At 49.9% G+C, this 15,866-nt stretch overlaps 2 protein-coding genes across 2 annotated transcripts; one reads left to right on the forward strand and one right to left on the reverse strand.

Annotated features, from left to right (window-relative positions):
* Positions 1–6,269: 6,269 nt before the first annotated feature.
* Positions 6,270–6,680, reverse strand: LOC145418957 (histone H3-like). Its single transcript, XM_080287209.1, has one exon. The coding sequence runs from the start codon at positions 6,678–6,680 to the stop codon at positions 6,270–6,272; it is 411 nt and encodes a 136-aa protein (XP_080143335.1).
* Positions 6,681–13,880: 7,200 nt separating this feature from the next.
* LOC145419166 (histone H4-like) lies at positions 13,881–14,192 on the forward strand. The gene has a single exon (XM_080287406.1). It carries the CDS (start codon positions 13,881–13,883, stop codon positions 14,190–14,192), a length of 312 nt encoding a protein of 103 aa, XP_080143532.1.
* The last annotated feature ends 1,674 nt before the right edge of the window (positions 14,193–15,866 follow it).

The raw sequence follows: 15,866 nt of genomic DNA on the forward strand, positions 1-15,866 counted from the left end.
AACCAACAATCATGGAAGACAAATGTTCACTATATACCAACACAAAAGATTAAATTTCCTAGGGCCTGATTTTCTCACAACATTTACACCTAGGGGATCAGGTAAGCCAGATCTCATCTTCACCAACAGATCATTTAACATTTTTCATCACCACATCACCCCCGGCCCCATGTCTGGGTCTGATCACATCCCCATCATAATGTCCATCTCCACCAACCCGATCCTGATCCCCAGTACACCACACTATGACTACCTACATGCAGACTGGGATGCCTTTACACAAACCCTTTCAGAACAAGAATACACCACTGACTATGAGGGAAAACACCACACTGACATAGAAGAACAATGTAAATATCTACACACATGCATACTTAACACTGCCAACATTACCATACCCACAACCACACACATACCTATACACACATTCATACCATCCATACGAACACAACGACTCCTAGTGTGTTACCGTCGTCGGTTTGAACTAAACAAAAACAACTTAGGCCAAGTACGGTTCGACCTATCACACCTTCGGACACATGTAATCAATAGCCTTGAATCCGACCACAATGCACACTGGCGACGCCTCATACAAACTGCACAACAACACAGGAAAACTAAACCCTGGGAATTCTGGAAACACATTCGCCGACTCAAGGGCTGTAACTTACCTACAGTAAGAAAATTAATTGCTAACAACAGAGAAATCACAGATCCCAGGGAAATCACAAACACATTTAAAAACGCATGGCAACAAGTATACCACCCTAACCCTCCTCATCCTGCCGCAACACGTCACATAAGACATATAGAACAACACCTTCACACTATCCACGAACATATCACACCAGACGCAAACATACACATAAATAATCTAGACATACATAACCCCCTCACTGCTCCCATACTAGTCGAAGAAGTCAAGTCTATGCTCGCTAGAACTCCAAAGAAGGCGCCGGGTGCCACAGGCATCGGACATCACATACTCAAACACCTCCCAGACACATTCATAAATGCACTTACACACTTATACAACGCTGCCTTGGCATCCGGCTACTTTCCGGACTCGTTTAAGACCGCGACAGCAACTCTAATCCCTAAAAAAGACAAGACAACAACAGACCCTTTAAACTTCAGGCCCATTAGTTTACTAGAAGTGTTAGGAAAAACTTTCGAACGAATCATCAACATTAGATTACGGCAATACTTAGAAGACGAAAACCTTCTTTCCCCCAGACAGTTTGGTTTCAGACCTAGACGATCCACACAGGACGCCCTAAACATCATCACCAATTACTTACATATCAACCAAAACATCCGCAATGCATACAAGACAGCCCTTATTACTCGTGACGTAAAACGTGCATTTGACTCTGGCACGCAGGCCTGAAGTACAAAATCTGCGAACAATTCAACTTTCCTTCACTCATTAAAAAACTACTTTGCAATTTTCTAGACAACCGCACAATGCGCATTAAATTTAAAAATAATTACTCAGACTTTTTCCAGCTTCACGCAGGTGTACCTCAGGGCTCCGTCCTTGCACCCACCCTCTACACACTCTACACAAATGACATCCCCACCCCACTACATGACGATTCACTCACCATTCAGTACGCAGACGACATTACTCAACTTGTACGATCAACGACAGTTGACGGAATTACGAACAAAGCGAGCGTAGAGCTGGATCGAATTGCACGATGGGAGCAGAAGTGGCGGATTCAAGCGAATCCCTTGAAATGCACAGTAACATATTTTCGTATTAAATCAGCTAATCCCCGCCCACTTTTTCTAAATTCGCGTGATCCAGATCGCGTTCCCATTCCTATTAGGAATACTTGCACCGTACTTGGTCTTACATACGATAAAAACTTCAAATTTCATCATCATATACGAGGCAAGGCAGGCGTGGCTGGCACTGCATTAACACAAATATACCGGTTCCGTAGTGCAACACCATCAACTAAATTTCATTTGTATAAAGCACTGATCAGACCACTGCTCACGTATTCACCATCAAGTCTATCTCTTTCGGCCAAAAGCAACATTCTAAATTTACAGAAAGTTCAAAATAAAGCCATACGTTGGGCACTGAGCATACGGTGGGATGATTTTATCACCAACATACACTGTCATGAACGCGCCAACATTCCACCCATCAACACTTACCTTCACCACCTACAACAAAAACAAATCACCAAACTCACCGACGTTCACACTGACTTCATCGACTTTTTCACCCGGATCACACCCCCCACACGACCTCTAGCCAACCTCTTCCACCCTGACGCAAGACCTCCACCCACCCCATTGTTTACTTAATTACCACTAATTTATTTATTATTGACCCTTTCATTAATTATTAATTCACACCAGCAACTCATTAAACTTATACCACCCCTACACCCACTATCAATCACGGCAGCCACGCATTCACACGCCATCCTCATATCCAGCACCCCAGACCCCGACCTTGACCACCCCATCAAGATAACCACCTTCCTCCACCCCTCCCCTTTCCTTATCCCCCTACCCAAGCCCCCTAGGGCTACAACACCTTACCCTAACACCCCTATCCTACCATCCTATCCCAGGCTCCGGAGCCGGAAAAATCAGATGAACCTGAGAGGCAGCCAATAAGCCAATGCTTGGCAGAGAAAGCCGTAGCGACTCACTCCTCCCTCCCTTAAGTAACAACACTGTGCACGTGCGAGACCCCACCCCCCCTCCCCAACACCAAACACACGCACGTTGGGTTAAGCCCCGACACTCTTTCTCTTCGTCTAAATTCTTCCTCTCCTACTATTATTAAAAAAAAAAAAAAAAAAAAAAAAAAAAAAAACATGCACATTACACAATGCAACCAGGAACCTGATCTCTCAGTAAGGCCGGGAGACTAAAACTAAGGCCTAGTTCCTGCCACCACGTGTTGTCGTCGTCCTGGTTGCATTACACTCATCACACATATACACAATCATTCTTTACCTTCCTTCCTTTCCCCCCCTTTTCTATACGTCATTGTATTGTATTGTATTGCGTCCCCCATGTCGATTCAGTCTCTCGCTCGCTCCCGCACCGTGCACATAGTACCGTCTGACTCGGCAACGCCATGCCACCCAAGACCTCCGGAGAAGAAGGCTGGCAAGGCCCAGAAGGCCATTGCCAAGGGAGACAAGAAGAAGAAGCGTAGGAGGAAGGAGAGCTACAGCATCTACATCTACAAAGTGCTCAAGCAGGTCCACCCTGACACCGGCGTTTCCTCCAAGGCGATGTCTATCATGAACTTTCGTGAATGACATCTTCGAGCGCATTGCTGCAGAGGCTTCACGCCTGGCACACTACAACAAGCGTTCAACCATCACCAGCCGGGAGATCCAGACGGCCGTCAGGCTGCTCCTCCCTGGCGAGCTGGCCAAGCACGCCGTGTCTGAAGGCACCAAGGCTGTCACCAAGTACACCTCCTCAAAGTAGAGAGGTTACGCTCTTGGCCATTTCAACATTTCCGGCTCCAATCGGAGCCACAAGATTTTCGATAAAAAGGGGAAAGACAGACTTACAAATTATCCTCTCAGGAACTCGGGTTTATCGACCTTTTTTTTTTTCTCTCTCTCTCGCTTTCTTTTTTCCCTTCATGTCTTTCTTTTCTCCCTTCATGTCTTTCTTTCTTTCTTCCTTTTCCGCAACGGTGGTTTGGGATGGGCACGTAGGCACAATCGAAATGTTTTGAACTAGGGTTGGGGGTTAAAACAATAGAGTCAAAATAAAAGAGTAAATATGGGCGTGCGCGCCTTCTTATTCATCTGGAGAACCAACAACAACAACAACGTACCGTCGCCCCAAGAAGTGACGGCACAGTTTCAGATTGCTTCGGTCACTCTCCACTGCCATACGTTCTATGAAAACAGTGAATATAAGGTAAACATTCAATGCCTTCATCACGTCATGCCAAATAACGTATATATTATATCGCGAAAATAAGGATGTAAAATGAATAACAGGAGGCAGTGATATATTAGATGGTAACACTTAGTTATCTTTCCCGATTTGAATGAATGTGAAATGTATTAATTTCGCGCGCGGTGGCCAGTACGCCTATAACTCCCAGTCACTTTTTTTTTTTTTTTTTATATAAACTCTAATGTCCTGCTCAACAGAAAATGCTTATTTGGAAGTTTTGAACTCAATGTTTGATTTATGAACCTCTGCATTTTATTACTCTTGCGAATCGATTATCCACTGAGGATATCAGACACTGACAGAAGGTAGCATTCTCCAAGGAGCTCCGACTCTGATGTACGGTAGGCCTTTTTTTTTTTTTTTTTTTTTTTTTCCCACCGATAGCCCTCCGTCTTATATGAAATAATCCTGAGATTTTTTTTCATGGGAAACTGGCCAAAGGCAGTGTAATAACTGCATGTCCTTGAGTGAATGTTATCTCCTTTCGTGCGTGTTGATCGAAACATTTAAAATAGCTTACTGGCTTACGCCTCCTTCCCGCTTTCTGTCGTCGTCCATGGAGACATTGGAAACGGAAATAAATGACTTGAAATTATTCCCTAGTATTGTAACGGAAATTATTTTATAACTAATAATTAATCATTTCCAATGTTTATTGAAGCTCCCTTTGGTTCTGTCTTACGCTACCCAAAAATCACTGCCTGTTACCATGCTAGATTTGAACTCCACAAAATCATTATTCCCGACTCTCCCTGAGCGACAGTTGTGAAATATCAATTAGTTCCGTTTACGAATTCCTATTATCGTAACTAACCAACTGCTTCCTACAATAATTTGGAAATATACAGATAACTGGTCATGGATTTATTGTTTTTTGTAACAATTTTACGTATTAGGTTTCACCTCGTACAGATATAAGGAAGAGTATGGACACTATCGCTGACCGAAAACTTCTGGATACTCCGCCGGCACTTCTTAGGCCGACTGTACCAACCCACACACTCAACAGGCGTACAGTAAATACAGGCATGACATCGTATCATGCATATTCATGTCACTCTACAATCTGTACGTACATACACCAACACATGTGCACAAATACATTTATACTGTGTACGCAGTGACCTACACATGTACGTACACACTAAGCCATGCTCACATACACACAAGCCCTCATACCTCCGTACACACAGACATACACACACACACACACACACACACACACACACACACACACGTACAGTATAAACATACAACATTCATACATACATACATACATACACACGCTCAACTGCAGGTAAAAATCGATGGGTTCAGGTTCGTTCTCTCTCTCTCTCTCTCTCTCTCTCTCTCAGTATATTAACTGAAGGATTTACCGTGCGTTCGTGGCCACTGTCAAACCTTCATAACGGGTACAGAGACTCTCCTAATATGCAGCGGGAATGCCTTTCTCCTTGTTCAAACCTGTGTACGTTTATGAGGGCGTGACTGAATCGATCAGGAAGTAAACGAAACAGGCAAATAACGACAACAAAAACTGCCACATTAACAACAGATCAACAAAAGAAATAAAGGAATAGGCAAGTTGCCCCTCCTCCCCCCCACCCCCAACCCCCCAAAAAAGGAAATGAATGATCGAAAAAAAGGATGAATGAATGAATGCATGTATGTAACTATATAAGTACAGTTCATTCGTCCGTTTGTGTGTGTGTGTGTGTGTGTGTGTGTGTGTGTGTCCTCATACGTCCGTACACACAGACATATATGCTCACAAAGACACACAAATACATAGGTACAGTATAAACATACATACACGAGCAAAACTGCAGCAGGCGAAAATCGATGGGTTCAGGTTCACCTTTTTTTTTTTTTTTTTTTTCCCCAGCATAGTAACTGAAGGATTCACCGTGCGTTCATGACGGATATAGAGAGCATCTCCTAATATGCAGCGGGAATGACTTTTCTCGTTGTGCAAACCTGTGTACCTTTATGAGGGCGTGAGTGAATCGATGAGTAAGTAAAAGAAACAGGCAAATAACGAAAATAAAAACTGCGACGTGAACAGATCAATAAAAGAAATAAACGAATAGGCAAGTATTCCCCCCCCCTTTCAAAAAAAATGAATGAATGAATGAATGCATGCATGTAGGTAAGTAATGGAGTTCATTTGTGTGTGTGTGTGTGCGGAAAAGCAAGAGCTGATATATGGAAATCTAAACTGAGGGTCTGTCATCATCTCTCTTTGAAAAAGGGTTTTGGCCCTGAAAAGGGCAGAGATTTCTTTCGATCGAGGTGAGGGGCCTCTCGCCTTAGGCGTGCTCGCCACGGATGCGGCGGGCCAGCTGGATGTCCTTGGGCATGATTGTTACACGCTTGGCGTGGATGGCACACAGGTTGGTGTCCTCAAAGAGACCGACCAAATAGGCATCAGACGCCTCCTGCAGAGCCATGATGGCAGAGGACTGGAAGCGCAGGTCAGTCTTGAAGTCCTGGGCAATCTCACGGAGGAGACGCTGGAATGGCAGCTTCCTTATAAGCAGCTCAGTGCTCTTCTGGTAGCGGCGGATCTCACGCAGGGCCACAGTGCCAGGCCTGTAACGATGGGGTTTCTTGACGCCGCCGGTGGCAGGGGCGGACTTGCAAGCGGCCTTGGTGGCCAGCTGCTTGCGAGGGGCCTTGCCCCCAGTGGACTTGGGTGCAGTCTGCTTGGTACGAGCCATGGCTGAGCGTGACTGAGCGAGCGAGAATAGCGAGAGTGTTGGCGCGCCGCGCCTGGCAGCGGCCTTTTTATGCCGCCTGTCTCAGGACTGGCGGCGTGTGAATGGTCGGGGTGTGATGTACATGGCGGTGATTTACTGTTTATGCTTTTTCGATGCAATTCCTGGTTTGCTTGCAAAATTTGGCATGCCCTGTGGCGTGACCTGGCTACGACACCTCTCTAGGATTGGCCTCCTGGGAGCTGGGGTGGGGCCTAGGCCTGAAATCAAGGTTAGATGGATAAGGTTCGTACTTGCACGACCGACACTGGGTTATATAAGGATGGTTGGCGAGCGGGGTCGTCACTGGCGCTGCTACAGTCGTGCTGTCAACATGTGTCTCCCAGCTCTCCAGCTCTAGCCTTGTGCCTGTTTCTATCTCCACGGTCCTGTTTTTGGTGGTGTCTTGGAGGCTTGCTTCCTTCATCACCACTGCTCGACACTGGAGCTGTGATCGGTCTTGCCGGTGCTGCTAGAGCTGTGTGTTCTCTCTCTACTGCACAGCGTTTCTCCCTGCTTTTTTAAAGAGCCCTGCTCTTGCTCTAGGGAGTTTTCGTTCTTGCGTTTTTTTTTTTTTTTTCTCTGCCGTTAGTGTCCCTCACCGTAGTACGACGCCGAACCCTAAAGGAGTGCCGCAGGGCATTTCCATGAAGGGGGGCCTTTAGGGCCTGGTTATAGGAGGCGGTGAGGGCGGCATTCTCTGTTAGGGCTAGGGTTAGGAAAGTCCCTCACGGGGAAGTGACGGGTCTTCCCTCGACGTCCTTTAGAGGACGGGGAACCCCCCCCCCCTGTCACCGTAGGGTTTTTTCTCGGCCTTTTTTTTTTTTTTTTTTCCGCCTTATATTTAGTTTACTTCAACTTGCTATGTCTTTCTGAAGAATTAATTTGCATTGCAAGTTAGTTCTGTGGCTGCCCCAGCATAGTTCTACTAAACTAAATATCACTTTAGTATTGTGCTCTTGGCTTCCCTTTGCCCAGTCTTATATTTAGGTTACACTAACTCGTTGGGTTTGTCTGAGGAATTAGTTTGTATTGCAAATTAGTTCCGTGACTCACCTAACCTAGTTTTTCTAAACTAAATAGCATTACCGTTGTGTTCTTATTTAATTTACTTTCTCCTGCGTAGGTCTGTCCAGGTGTTCTGATTTATTTAACAAATTAGTTCACACTGATATATTTGCTCAGGTTGAGATCAAATTAAATTCCTATATAATTAATTTGCTTCAATTCTGCTCATCTGTTTACTGTTGAGTTGACTTGTTCTGTCAACCCAACAGACGAATTGAGCGCATATTGTAGTAAATCAATTATCACTTTTTGTGTGTGTGTGTCTTGAGTTGCCTTTACGTTTTCTGCACTGCCTGGTGTATATGCCATGAAGGTGGCATGCACCTCCAGGCCCAAGGGGCCTGCCCGCCCCCCCCCTCCCTGCCCTCGAGGCCACCCCCTACCAAGCCCACTACCGAGGAGAAGCGAGAGCGTAAACTCTCCTCCAGTAGCTCCTCCTCATCCTCCTCCGGGACCCCCCCACTGCTCCCCCCACTCCAAGGCCTAACGGACCTGCAGCACACCCATGGTATGCTGCTCCCACCACGTCCTCGTCCGCGCGAGCTAAGATCGCGCGGATTCACGAAACCATGGATGGGATCACGCCTGCCCCAGCTCCCACCTCTTCAGGCTCCCAGGCTTCTCCCCAAGTAACTCGCAGCCCCTCCAGCACTCACAAGCGACCGCCTTGCCCCCCCTCTGCAAGTGCACCACAGCCTACTGCCAAGGCCCAGCCGAGTGTTCAAGCACGCGACAGCGCCACAGAGGCCACCACTGTTGCCAGGGAAACTGCCCCCACAGGCACCCCGCCTGCCCCTGCTGCCACCACTACTGTTAACTCTCATGATGAAGAGGGCTGGACCCTCGTGTCGCGCAAAAAATCACGAGCGACACAGGGAAACAAACGAATCCCGGCCAGCCGCATGACTGCTCCCCAGCAGCCACCACCTGCACCATGCCCCTCAGCTCCTCAGAGGCCCCCTTCTGCGCCACGCCCCTCGGTCTCAGTCTGGCCTCCTCCACCACCCCCTTCCAACTTCCCAGCCTTTCGTGTCCCAGTCCAACCGGGATTCACGACCAGCTACGGCGTGGTCCAAGCCCTGGAAAACCACCTAAAGGGACTAGCCGTCACAAACCGCTACGGCCGCGACGACAGCTGCGTCCTCATCCCCCGGACGAGACCTACCTGCGACTGAGGGCATTGGCGGAGAACGAGGCCCCACCTCTGAAGATTGTAGAGCTGCAAAGGGGCGAACAGCTCACCAAGGCCACTGTTTTGGGCTACCCCATGCGTATGCCGGTGGGAATCCTCCTACAGCACCCCCTAGTGGAGGAGGCCAAGCGCTGCCAAAATCGGCGCACGCGGGAAGACACCCTTCAGGTCACAATCACTATGAGGGGCCCGCTAATGCCTTCCCTCGATCTAGGGAACTGGGGCGAATTCCACCTGTGCCTCTTCACGCCAGAGCCGCTCCGTTGTTACAGGTGCCAAAGATACGGACACCACAGGGCCAACTGCCACCGCCCCCCAGTATGCGGCATTTGCAGCTCCAGCCACGACACTGAGCAGTGCCTGGCAAGGCTGAAAACAAAACAGCCTGTAACTTCCCGATGCCTCAACTGCTCAGGATCGCACCATGCCTGGCACCCCAGCTGCCCAGCCAGAACGAGGAGAGTACTGAATGGCCGCTAACAGCAACTGGCTTGGGTACAGGAGCAGCAGGCCATCAGCCTGACTCCAGCCCCTCCAGGTACCTTCGTTTGGGGCCAACAGCGCCGCCCCACGGAAAAAGTCCAGCCACCAGCGAGGCAGAATTCCCTCTGCTGCCTACCACGCCGAGCCCACCGCTATTCACCACGACAGCAGTCCCCCCACCACCTGCTCTCACCCAGGTCGTCACGACTGCAGAGGTACATTGTACAGCCTCGCCACCGCAGCACCCATCAGCCGGGGCCACTCACAGTCCCTCCCAGGCCCCCATTCAGCAGGAGCCTGTAGTCACCCTCGTGGAGCTCCACTCCACTGGGAAACAGATGGCCGAGGCCTTAGTTGTGGGGATCAGCCAATGCCTGGGAATAACATGCTCCACAGCCCCTGTCTCAGCCGCAATCGATGGCATCATCAAGCTGGCCATCGAAAAGAAGCGAAGCGGCACACCTCAGCCTGCACCCCCTCCAGAGACTACCAACCCCCCACCGCGCAGGGCGGCTCGTCCGAGACGGAGGGCACGGCCTCGACACACCGCTACCTCATCCCAGAGGGCTCAGGAGCCTTGTCTCCCACCTCTCCCATCAGAGGAAGTGCCGGCACCAGTGGCAGTCGACATGGTGGTCGAGGCCCCGGTCTCCCTCTCGGGCGACAGCCCCCTGCCCCCCATGACCTACAAGCAAACCTGCAGACATCCGCTTAATACAGTGGAACTGTTTGGGCATCAGACACAAGCTCCCCCTCCTGCAGGGGGCAGTCGCCAGGGATCAGCCCCACGTCTTCCTCCTGCAGGAGACCTTACTCCCAGACAGTTCCTCCTTTCGGCTACCTGGATACACCTCCCATCTCCTCCCCTACGAACGTGGAGTCACACGAGGATGTGCCATTCTCGTCCAAGATCACGTCCCCCAAACTGTTTGTGACCCCCTGCCCTTTTGTGGACCAGGTGTAGAGGTGCAAGGTGTTGTGTTACACCTGGCATCCTCCTCACTAACTGTGTACAATGTCTACAAAAGCCAGGGGGGCACTCTTGATGTGGGGGAGGTGTTCTCTCACGCTGCCTCCCGTTCTGTCTTTATCGGGGGCCACTTTAATGCCCATCACGACATTCTTGCATCGCCCCTTCCATCTAATGAGGCAGGACGGCACATCTCTCTCATTCTCAAGGAGATGGAAGGTGTCTCCTTAATAAACAACATTCAAAAACCCACCCACATTCGGGGAGGACGCCTGGATCTGTCATTCATCTCCACCCCACTTGCTGGCCCGGCGCAATGGTCGCTCCACCTGCGCCTAGCCAGTGATCACTGTCCTGGACCTCGAGGATAGTGCAGATCAAGTTGCCAGTGCTTTTGTACAGGCCGCCTCCATATCCATCCCGCAACAGCGACGTTCCGAGAAGCGTTACTGAGACGGCTGGATCTACTGCGACAGGGTCAAGGAACTTAACCACAGACTCAACGCTGCACAAAAGCAATACCGGCGGCGGCGCACATCCCCACACCGCCGACACCTTGCTGCTGTCACGCAACACGTCGTGTCAGAAAAACGCCGGCTGAAGGAGGAGGCGTGGATCAGATGGTGCAGGACCTTAGACTCTCACTCCACTCTCAGGGAGATGTGGAGGAGAATCCGGTCTATCTCTGATCCACGTCCCCCCGGTCCTCCCTCTCACCCTGACCCAGCCGCTGAAGCAAGCCGTCTCGCTCAACACTTCGCGGATCGCTCTGCTTCCCACAATCTTCCACAGTTCGTTAGAGACAAGCAGGAGCAGTTGTCTACCTCTCGTCTTGCAGCAATTCAAACTGCCTGTGAAAGGCCTGACCCCGCCGATGTTCCCTTCACCAGCGGGGAACTGCATAAAGCGCTGCAGCACAGAGGAGACACTGCTCCGGGGCTCGAAGGGCTAACCTACTCTCTGTTAACACATGCTGGAGATTGTGGGAAAGATCGGCTTCTTGATCTGCTCAACCTCTCGTGGTCTGAGGGGCGTCTACCGAGGTCGTGGAAGATGGCGGTCATCCACCCAATTCCGAAGCCTCGCGATCCCACTGCCATGTGCCCCATCTCCCTGCTCAGTTGCATTGCTAAGACAGCTGAGAGGGTTGTGCGGGCTCGTCTTGCTTGGCGGCTGGGACTGCTGCACCCAAGGATTTATGCCTATCATCCAGGCAGGAGTGCCACCCACTGCCTTGCATCATTCTTTGGGGAGCTGAGGGGCGGACGGGGGATGGCCATCTTCCTCGACAAGGCCTTTGAACTGGCAAACCCCACTGTTATCTTCGCGGCTCTTACGGCCAGGGGAGTAGGGGGCAGGCTCATATCCTGGGTCCGGGACTTTTTCAGTGACCGCACTGCGGGGGTCCGCTTTCAGGGGCACCTCTCCCCTTTTCATCCTCATCCTAATGGCACCCCCCAGGGAAGCGTTTTGAGCCCTCTCCTCTTCAAAGTCCTGATGGAGGAGCTCCTAACTGTGGAATATGGGCCTGGCATAACTCTCCTTTGCTATGCTGACGATCTGGCCCTCGTCTTTACGAGGAGAGACTGCTACACACAGGCGGACTTAGCCCTTTCTTGGCTGCATGCCAAGTGCACCGACCTAGGCCTAAAGATTAATTTCGCCAAGACGAAGTGTCTGCCTTTTGGCCTCCGCCCCCCCGACTTTCCACTGCTGCTTGGAGGTCATCAGCTCTCCCTGGTCACCGTCCACCAGTATCTGGGGGTCTGGCTAGATGGGGGTCTCACTTTTGCGTGTCACGTTCGGTATCTGAGGGAACGTGCTTCCACCCGAATGGCTGCTCTTAGATATCTCTCCAGGCAGAGTTTGGGGGCATCATTTTCTGTCCTCCGGACTTTTTATATTCACGCCATCCGATCTCTGGTGGACTACAGCGCCATCTGTCTGACTGGCCTCACTCCACCAGTGTCTCGATCTCTGGAGGTCATCCAGAACGATCCCCTCTGTGTCATGCTGGGTGCTCCACGTTGGACCCGGGTTGTCAATCTGCGAATGGAGGGTGGCTTGCCATCTCTGGCACGTCGTATTGCGCTACGAGTGGTGCTCATCACTCTACAGCTGGTGCAGTGCCGGCCCCACCTGCCTGTCTCAGCACTCTTAAAAAGGCTCATGTGTCGACCACCTGCACAGGCCCCTCAGCGTGACTGGGCCCGCAATAAAGCTGCCATTGTTCATGGGTTGGGAGCTGCAGAGAGCCTCTGTCAGGATCCTGACTCCCCTTTTCCGGGATACGTGGAACCACCACCATGAGATCCCCCGCTTTTTCACTTTTTTGGTCCCTCGGAGGCTAAACCTCGTTCATCCTTTCCTGCACTCCTCCGTCAGGAGGAGTCTAAGCCGAGTAGCGACTCTAGCCTTACCGGACTGGGCCGTCTACTTCACTGATGGCTCAGTTTCATCTGATGGCTCTGCTGGGGTGGCCTTTGTTACTGGCCAACTGGTAGAGTCTTGGCGACTCTCCCAGGGTGTCTCAGCTTTCCAAGCAGAGCTTGCTGCCATCTTGGGTGCCTTGCGACACGCCCATCACCATCATCGCCACCGAGTCATTATTCATACTGACTCTCTTTCCTCCCTGCACAGACTCCGCTCCTTTTCCCTTCGGGACAATATCTTTCTTCTCACGGCCATCTATACATTTGCATCCCTTCTTGTCCGCAGGGGTGTTAATATCATCCTCCACTGGCTCCCTGGACATGTTGGTATCCGCGGTGATGAGCTTGCGGATGGTGCAGCACGGGCAGCTTGCTCTCTCCCTGATATAACATTTCCACTGCGCCCCGGCCCATCGCACCTCATCTGCACTCTAAATGCTGCAATTGGCAGGCAATCCATAGAGGATCATCGGCTTTGGGTAATGGAGGGCTCTCGCTTGGCTACCTGGTATGCCACAGCCACGTCCTATTCCCTGCTGTCACCTCCTCCGAGTACACCTAATTATCTTCTAGTGCGGCTCAGGCGCTTGTGTCTGGGGTTCCCTGGCTACAGGCAGATTATGGGCGCAGAGCCAGAACCGTGTGCCCACTGTCTAGCTAGTTCTATGGAGCCGCTCATTCACTATCTGCTTCACTGCCCTGCCACTACCATGCTTAGGCCTCAACCTGACACAGCACTGGCACGGTCTGGAGATGACTCTATGGATGCTGCTGGCATTGTCGCCCGTGCTCCCCTCCATATTCTACTCCAAACGGTCAGGGACTACCCTCCCCCTCGTTAATTCAAGGTTAGCGCCTCATGCGCACCTCTGACGAGCTCTCTTGTTTGCCCGTGTCCCCACCATATTTGGTGGGGCAAATATCCAAACAACAACAACAGCGGGGTCGTCATCATTGTTGGTGCTGGGAGCGGAGCGGACACTCACTACTACTGGGTCTGAGCAGCAGCTGTAGACACTATGACTGGTCGAGGCAAAGGTGGCAAGAGTCTGGGCAAGGGAGGCACCAAGCGACACCGCAAGGTGCTTCGTGACAACATCCAGGGCATCACCAAGCCTGCCATCCGTCGCCTGGCTCGTCGTGGCGGCGTGAAGCGTATCTCGGGCCTGATCTACGAGGAGACCCGCGGTGTTCTCAAGGTGTTCCTCGAGAACGTGATTCGCGATGCTGTCACCTACACTGAGCACGCCAAGCGCAAGACCGTGACCGCGATGGACGTGGTGTACGCCCTGAAGAGACAAGGGCGCACCCTTTACGGCTTCGGCGGTTAAGAGGGTGCGTGCATAACTCCATGGCACTACTCCACCGGGCCACGGCAAAGCACACAACAACAACCCCCGGACCTCTTTTAGAGATCCACACCTAATTTCTGTGAAAGAGAATGAATGAAGGCATAGTAATATAAGTAAATGCAGACGTTGAGCAGGTTAGCTAGCACCTTTTTTTTTTTTTTTTTTTTTTATGTAACGGATAGGAAGACATGTAATGCAACCCAACCAACTCTTACCACACCTAACATAACCAACCCTAACTGAACAATACCAAACCTCCCTCTCTCTCTCTCTCTGCCAGTTAAAAAAAAAAAAAAAAAAAGGGGGGGTTAGGCAACTGTCAATTTTGCTTCTACATCTTCTAATTTTAATGGACGTCTGCATACATATACATTATCACTTATTTTGCTGGGCCATTGCTTTCTCTGTCCCTCTGATCTAACACCCCCCCCCATTTCAGGAAAGCTTTCTCCATACCTATCAAGGCAATTTCCATCCTGTTGCGAGAGCACCTCCTCTGCTGTGCTCCGGGAGTCGCCTCCATAAATCGTGAAGGCAAATCCCACTATTCCAAGGTATTTCTGCCTTCATATGCACGAGCAGCAAACTTGAAGGATGCACCTAGAGAATAGAAGACACAGTCAGTCACGTCAGTGAGGCACCACACACAGTGCATGATATGAATGCCTAAGTGTTAGACAGACAGAATGTCTGCATATGAACAAGTTATCCCTTGAATTTGTCGCTGTCACGGCCGTTTTCTCTAAGTGCCAAAACCCACCAATCACCCATCGTACAAGCATTGCATCAACCGCCATACAACCGCTGAGGCCTGAAATCAAATTTAAATGGATCTGGTTGGTACTTGCACGACCGCTAGTGCATTATATAGAAGAGGTGGTCGACAAGGTGGCTGACACTCGCCTCCCAACAGCTTCACTAAGCAGGCCTACACCGGAGCTCGCAGTTCGATGGCTGCTGCTGCTGCTGCTGCTGCTCCTGCTGCTGCTGATGATGATGATTATTATTATTGTTATTAATAATCTTGATGATGATGATGATGATGAATGAATGAATGGATGGATGAATAGATAGATGGTGGTGATGGTTTTTGATTTTATAGGAACTAGTTGTTGCAATACTACTCCTAATGACGAGAGAAATGAATGAATAGTATTTTCTTAATTATTCCTCTTATTTGGGGGTGTTAAATCCACCATGGTCGTCACCACACGGAGAATATATATATATATTTATATATAATCCACCATGGTCGTCACCACACGGAGAATATATATCACCATTTCCTCTGTCACTGAACGACTTTGTCCATTCCTTCGATGGTGGGAGAATAGCCATGATCATCACCTTTGTTTTCATTCATCCACCAGGCCAGGCAGTTATTTAGGAGGCATAATTATACAGTACAGTATTATTATGTAGGTGCAGTTGGGAACGGGACAAGACGCTATATAGTAGTGGGAATATTATTATTATTATTATTATTATTAATCGACCTTCACTGATGTCAGTAGCTTCTTACATGCAACCGAACGTAAATATAGCCACAGACACATGCCGGCATTCAACACATACCACAATATACGCACATACATACATACATACAGACAGACACATACATTACAGTATACCAACACATTCATCCATACACAA

Source organism: Coenobita brevimanus, chromosome 117 (genome assembly GCF_032717465.1).
Source record: "Coenobita brevimanus isolate Jiangsu-jjx chromosome 117, ASM3271746v2, whole genome shotgun sequence".
In the NCBI taxonomy this organism is placed as follows: Eukaryota; Metazoa; Arthropoda; class Malacostraca; order Decapoda; family Coenobitidae; genus Coenobita; species Coenobita brevimanus.

Coding starts and splice junctions, on each gene's coding strand:
- LOC145418957 (XM_080287209.1), bottom strand. CDS start 6,680: ATGGCTCGTACCAAGCAGACTGCACCCAAGTCCACTGGGGGCAAGGCC.
- LOC145419166 (XM_080287406.1), top strand. CDS start 13,881: ATGACTGGTCGAGGCAAAGGTGGCAAGAGTCTGGGCAAGGGAGGCACC.